At 39.8% G+C, this 7199-nt stretch overlaps 1 protein-coding gene across 4 annotated transcripts in view; it reads left to right on the plus strand.

Annotated features, from left to right (window-relative positions):
- Ttc12 (tetratricopeptide repeat domain 12) overlaps positions 1-7199 on the plus strand; it is a 66324-nt gene that overhangs the window by 12389 nt on the left and 46736 nt on the right. For all 4 annotated transcript variants that reach the window (XM_005378139.2, XM_005378142.2, XM_005378141.2 and 1 more), the window contains exons 3-6: positions 1889-2052; positions 2600-2621; positions 3425-3502; positions 4749-4870. In XM_005378139.2, the coding sequence (XP_005378196.1) occupies positions 1889-2052; positions 2600-2621; positions 3425-3502; positions 4749-4870 (386 nt within the window). The remainder of the gene's footprint in view (positions 1-1888; positions 2053-2599; positions 2622-3424; positions 3503-4748; positions 4871-7199) is intronic.

The raw sequence follows: 7199 nt of genomic DNA on the forward strand, positions 1-7199 counted from the left end.
TCTGGTCACTAGGGAAGTACAAATTAAAACAACACTGAGATTCCATCTTACTCCAGAAAGAATAGCTGTCATCAAAAACAAAAAAAAACAAAACAAAAAAAAAAAACAGAACAAATTCCAGTGAGGCTGTGGGGGAAAATATACCCTTCATGGTTGGTAAGAATGTAAACTAGTACAATCACTGTGGAAATCAATATGGAGAGTCCTCAGAAAACTAAACCTAGAAACTCCATTCAACCTAGCTATTCCCCTTTCTTGGCATCTTTCCAGAAGGAGTAAAGGCCTCCTGACGCAGTGATACATATACACCCACATTTATAGCAGCACAACTCATAATATCTAAAGCTTACAAGTGGCCTGTATATCCATTACCAGATGAATCTGTTATTTATATATAATGGAGTACTACTCTGACATAATGCTAATACTGTTTTGTTTTGTCTTTTTTGGTACCGGAAGTCGTACTCAGGACCTTGCACTTAGCAGGCAGGCACTTATGCTGCTGAGCCCTATACCCGGCCCTGCTCTGACATAATGAAGGTTAAATTTGAGTCATTTGTAGGAAAGCAGATGCACCTTGAAACCATCATGTTAAGAGAAATAAATCATACACACAGGTTTAAGTATTGCATAACTTCTTTTATATGAGGCTGATGTATAAATAATTTTTAAAAATAAAAAATAGGCCATAGGAAACAGGAAGCTTGATCTTTCCTGAACTGGAAAGGGTATCTAAAGACAAAAGGAGGGAGGAGAGAAGGGAATGAAAGGGGAAAATAAGAAATTTAGTTATGAAGGAGATGAGACAGGATTGAGAGACATTTAAAGCATATAAATACATTTAGGTGGGAGCTGGGCAAATGGAAGAGGTTGAAAATATTGTCAAGATGAGCTATTTAATTGACACTGTAAAGTTCTTAATTGTGTGAAACACAATAGTGGGATCCTGAGCAAAGTATGAACAATTAACCTCGTATAAGAGGAGGAAACACTTTTTTCTTTGCGGCAGGAAGCACAGGTGGATATGCTTGTAGGTTCGATGGTGGGAAGCTGTCATTCCTTTCCTATCTGACTGAATAAATGCTCAACATCTCTGGTCATTAGGGAAATGCAAATTAGATGGCTGGAAAAAAAGCTTTGGGAGAGTAATAGGGTGCCACCCCTAAAATGTCATGCCTAGGGTGACACAGATGGCTGGGCATCACCAATTTCCGGTTGAGTTGACACCAGTTCCCCAAGGCATCTGTCCGTCTGTCTTTCTCTGTTAGTACTCAGCATTCCTAGTAAAGGCTGAGAGGATGTATGGTAAGATTCATCTGGGGTTGCCATAAAGTGAACAGATTCATTTGGAGTTGGAGTGCAGAGGCGGTGAGCAGGGGAACTGAGTGTTGGGCAGGATGGCCCCGAAGTGACAGAGCAAGTTCCCTAACCTGGGTAGGCAGAACAGTGAAGCAGGGGTTGAGGGTGATTAAGGCCATTGCTTTGTGATTTCAGAGCTGCCTGTACTTATGTACATGTTTGTCTCCAGCACAAGATCGTAAGCTTGTAAAAAATGATCTTTTGAACTGATTTTTATCAATAGCATTCAGCATAAATATGTAACTCATAATAAGCTCTATATAAATTACAATTGAATTGAACAATGGCTTAAAACTCTTTCCTTGAAGCCCAGAGTTAAATTCTTTTGTAGCTTTTTCCAGACAAAACAAATCCTGTGCTTAATTGTCTCACGTTGGTTCTAATTGCTTGGCTTCGCTTCGCTTTCACCTGGCCTGTTTTGTAACTCTGAGATCTTCCCCATTAATTTTCCACAGCATCCTTTCTAATGAATGGAATCTTTCTTTTTGAAGACCTTGTTTGATTGATTCCTATCTGGTTTCTCCTCTAGCCACTTTAATTCAGGAGATGAATTCTGATGATCCAGTTATACAACAGAAAGCGGTGCACCAGACAGAAAAGAGACTGATGCTGATGGAGGAAGCTCAGGAGGAGGACGAGTGCAGGACAACCTTGAACAAGACCGTGATAAGCCCTCCGCAAGCTGCTGTAAAGGTTTCCCTTTCTGTTATGGAGTTGTGTAAGCAGAGATATCACAGAGACTTACTCTGAGACAATAATTTAATCTCAAAATGTCTAGTAAATCTGAAATAGTTATTCGTTTCTCAGATTCACTAGGTTTATTTTCCATAAGGAAGTATAAACTCTGATTTTCCCCCCAGTCTTTCTAGATCAACAGTAAACAGCCCTGTGGGTTTGTTTAAATGAATGTTCAGTCTCTCTTCCTCCTAAGCTTGTGTGCCATATTTAAACTATGTCGTTAAGGTAATATATTCTCTGAATTCTTGTTTCCAACATATAGAGCTACAGCTGGGGTCCCTCAGAATCAAGGCTGCAGGCTCAGCCACATTGTGACCACAGTGAGATCTCCTAATATAATGCTGGGCCTCTAAATTTTGGACCGTTCAGTGTTGTTGTTTAGAGGAAATGACCCAACTTCTCATTTCTAATTGATTTGTCTTCTTAGTTTACATGTGTGTTCATCAGAGAGTGGTTTTTGACATTTGTTTCTTTACCTTTTATGATTACCTATGTCTGGCAGAGTGCAGATGAAATAAACCCAGGTAAGGAAACATCTCTCTTCCCAATGTGTATTATTTACTTAGGACCAGAATTCATTGTGACTTCCGGACCCTTAAATTATAGCCTCAGGGCTAACACACAACTCATGAACAAAAACCCAGTGATCACCCATTTCTAGTTCCAGTGGTCAGAGGGGACTGTTTTCAGAGGCCTTTTTCTACCTTGGCTCACAAATGTTTTTGTTTGGGAACACTTTGGTTTGCAAATAGGAACATGTGGCAAAATTTTACTTTTGTTGGCAAACTCTACATCAGGTGACAAACACGACCATGGCCATCTTTCCACAAACACGTGAACATGGCCATCTTTTCAAGAATCCTGGAACAAATTTAATTTCGTGAACTGAGGTACCCCTGTACTCCCTGCTGACCAATCTTCTGTACACTGAATTCCGTTATTCTGTATCATCCGATTTACTCTTAGCTACTCAGGGGATCTAGATATTTCCTCTATTGCTCAGCTTCGAGACTCATTATGCTAAATGGAACAAAAAAATCTCTCTTCAAAGGAAACCTTTTTAAAAGACATAATTCAAAACTGAAGTATAATTGTAGCCATCATGTATAATAATACATCACACGGATTCTATTGAATGTCAAATTAAAAAAATGGCATTGTTGTTGCCTCGGATGTGTGTGTGTGTGCATGTGTGTGCGCTGCCATGTATATGCATGAGAAGTGTGGCTGGAAAGCTCTGATGTACTTTTCTCCTGCATTTGAGCTAAAGAACTGATTATATCATTTGGGTTTTTCTTCCTAATATTTGACATTACTCCGCCGTCAGAGGCCTTCTTGGCATCTCTGGAGAAGGATGCAAAGGAGCGAGCCAAGAGAAGACAGGAAAACAAAGTTTTAGCAGACGGTAATTGTCAGTCCTTACTTTTTAATAGCTGAGATGCTTCGGAATGGAAGAGCACGTGAGAGCCTGTCTGTTAATGTTTGTGGACACCGGGTAGTTGTCTTATGATAGGCCTGTGGCAGTGGGACCTGACCAGGCAGAAGTCATCAGTGCACTGTTCTCTGCTCTTCTTGCAATGAGCACTCAGCCTGCTTCTAAAGCGTATGGGTGGGCTTAATGGATCAGGTTCCTACACACTGCTTGGGAGGTGTAGTGAGATGGGGTAAGGGTCCACTGGCTAGCCTGCGGCATCAATGAGGAAGTCAGAAAAATGAAAGAAGAAAAACAAAGATAATGGAAAGGAGAAGAGAAACAAAAAAGAAAGACGCATTCTGTGTATGTTGGGGGTGAGATACCTATGTCAAAAGAATCCTTTCAGTGTTGTCTTACATTACCTAGTAGTACATGTGTTGTAGGTATAAATGATTACACCTGTACTTACTAAAAAATTATATGACCTTCCTGTTTTGTTTTATCTAGATAAACATCATTTATTATCCATTGTGTGTCAGTGAAATTCTTCCTAAAGTAATCATTCTCAAGAAAGGAGTATATTAACACTATGGGATGATAATCACATATAATTTTATATTAATAACTCAAGCATAAATACATATTCAAAAATAATTATTGCATAATGGGGTTCTACTCTTGCTTTTCAATCCCTTCTAAATAAGGCTGAGAAAGTGCTGAGCCTTGTTATCCTCTCGCTCATCATTTAGGTCTCCCAGTAGGGTCCTCTGTAGATCTTGTTAATATCTGATAGAATGTTTATTATCAAAGCTTTGAATATTAAAATTAGCATTGTCAGTGTCACTGATAAAGTTGAAGAAGCCTCTTAATTAATGTAAGATTATTTTCTCTGTTCTTGCTAATAACTGCACAGACTTGTACATCTTTGAGTTTAAAGAATTTTTGCCTCTTTCGTGGATGTATAGCCTCAGTCTTGTGGCAAGCTTGGAATGACTCTGAACCCTGATGTAGTCACTTTCTCTGAAAGGCTGCTGAGAGTGCTTAGAATGTATTTGGAACAAAAAAACAAACAAGGCCTGAAATATCTGCAGAGAAATGAGTGACACATCTTTTTGGGTCAGTGACAGCTGACCTTCAGAGGACCCTCAGAGTACAGTTAGAAAATCAAGGGGCTGCAGTCTGGAGGACTTTTTTGCTCTGTGGTGAGAACTTACCTGTGTGACATTTATTCTCATAGCCCTAAAAGAAGAGGGGAACAAAGCCTTTGCCAGAGGTGACTATGAAACAGCCATCCTGAACTACAGCGAGGGCTTAGACAAGATGAAGGATATGACAGTTCTGTACACCAACCGAGCCCAGGTCAGTGAACCGCACATGTGTCCACGGGGTTTTCTCAGGGAACATTTGCCACTAAACTTGTGAAAACAAAGACAAGGTGAGGTGATACCACTGGTGGGCTGGTAAACATTTACCTACTGGCCCATTGTGAGTGTAGGAGGAACTGATTTGTGTATAGCACATAACTGTTTCCATGGTATAAAAACTCCCACCATATTCTGACTCCAAGCTTCCAAGGTGAAATCCCTGAAGTAGGGTGTGGGAAGAATGCACCTAGTTAGCGCTGCATGACCTGAGTCAGCTGTAACCCATCACTGGTGGTAACAAGGCACTTTCCGTGTCTGTAAAGGGGAACACGTGGAGTGAAATGACCCATAAGCCCTCAGGATTCAGCCACCACTCAATTTGTCCAGTTTCCTTTCTTGGTGATGGTGTGCATTCTTAAAGGCTGTTCTCTGTGGTGGTCACTTTCTTGTTGCTAGGATAGAAGACCTGACATATGCCACCTAAAGGAAAACACATTTATTTTAGTTTACAGTTTGAGAGGTTTCAGTCCATGGCCAGCTGGCTCCGTGGCAGAAAGGTGTGATGGAAGAAAACTTTTCATCTCATGGCAGCTGGGAAGCAGAGAGAGAGGCAAAGAGCCATAGAGAGAGGAAGAGGCCAGGAATATACCCTTCTAAATCATATGCCCAGTGACTGATTTCTTCTATCCAACCCCTACCTCATAACAGCCCATTCAGTTATTGATTCATCAGTGGATTGATCCACTGATGAGGTTAGAGCTCCAATGATCTAATCACCTTCTACTTCTGAATACTTACGCCCTTTGGGAGCCTTTTTTTTTTTAATCAAAACTGTAACACTTTCCTTAACAGTTTCTTCTTCATTGTATCAGTCCCTCTATATGATTAAGATCCTGTGACTGGAGTTAAATGGATAGCTGATGTACAAATTTCTCAAAATGTTGAGTTTCTAAAATCCCTTTCAGCACATTTGTATATTACATGGGGTTCCATTTTCTCATAATGCCGAGCAAAACCCATTACACAGATGGTTTTTTTCTGGTACCAGGAATTGAACTCACAACCTTGCACTTGCCATGCAGGCGCTGTGCCGCTGAGCTAAATCCCCAGCCCTTACACAGATGTTTATTAGCTGCTACTTAGTGAAGGAACATGACTGATAGTTCTCAGTTGAAACAAGAATGTCGTCTATGACCTTCTCTTTGAAAAGTAGTTGAGTTTTTGTATGGTACAGGTATCTGTTGCTCAGGCCTGAGGAACTGGCGGATTCATAGACATGATTATCTGATGGTGAGGACCTGTCAGCAGGACCGATGTGAGGTGAACTTGATGCTGTATCATTTACCAAAGAGAGAGGCTGCTGCAGGGGCCCTGTCAGCTCCAGTCTCTGTCACTCAAGGTTAAATGTCTGTCTGCATATGCTGAAGGAGAACATTGCAAGCAAGAAACACCACTGTAAGAGGCTGGAAAGTCCAGGGAGTGACAGTGATTTAATCATAAATAAATTCAAGTGCAGTATAACCTCATTAGGGTAGCACTTTGAACGCATCCAACTAGAGTTGAGGTTTCATTTGCCTACCCCCTTTCATCAGAAAACTTTCCTGTAAGAGGTCAGTTTAGCGGTGTACATTTCATCACCCTAACAAGATTTATAAATTAAACTTTTTGAGGGCAAAAACTACATTTCACTTTCCCTCTAATGCTGTGTGTAAGAGATATTCAGTAAATCTTTGCTATGTTACATAACATTGGAGACATACTAAATTCACTTAAGGAGTTAAATTTCTGCTCAAAATTCAGAAGAATCATTTAGATGTAAGTAATTACTATAATATTTATATTTCCTTATTTGTCACCAAATTGGGTCTACAATTTGGTGTCTAAAACAGTAGGTTTACCTACCATTGCTTGTTCAATCTGGTTACTTTGATTCAAAAGCAATAAAATTGAGTTGCTTTTATTTTTTTTATTTTAAAGAGAATAAAAAAAAACATAGACAAAAACAAAATCTTGTTTAGTGAAGCTCTGTGTCATTTCTAATGTTTTTTTTTATTATATTTTATTCTCCTTAATGGTTTGATCAATCTTGTATTCTTACATCTGGTAATTTGAATTGCTTTTAGAATGTTATGTAATTCAGACTTCTATCTAATTCAGATTGCCCATACCCTGATTCATCTAAATTAGTTACATCTTTACTGTAGTCAATTTTAAGCAGTTCTTTGATTAGCTTTGAAGAATCACATTAAGAATGACTGTGACAGCGAGTTCTCCGGGAGCGGCAGGGCTCCTGGGTCCGAGAGTGGGCCGGACTCATACCACCG

Source organism: Chinchilla lanigera, unplaced genomic scaffold (assembly GCF_000276665.1).
Source record: "Chinchilla lanigera isolate Chin_1 unplaced genomic scaffold, ChiLan1.0 scaffold00011, whole genome shotgun sequence".
Lineage (NCBI taxonomy): Eukaryota > Metazoa > Chordata > Mammalia > Rodentia > Chinchillidae > Chinchilla > Chinchilla lanigera.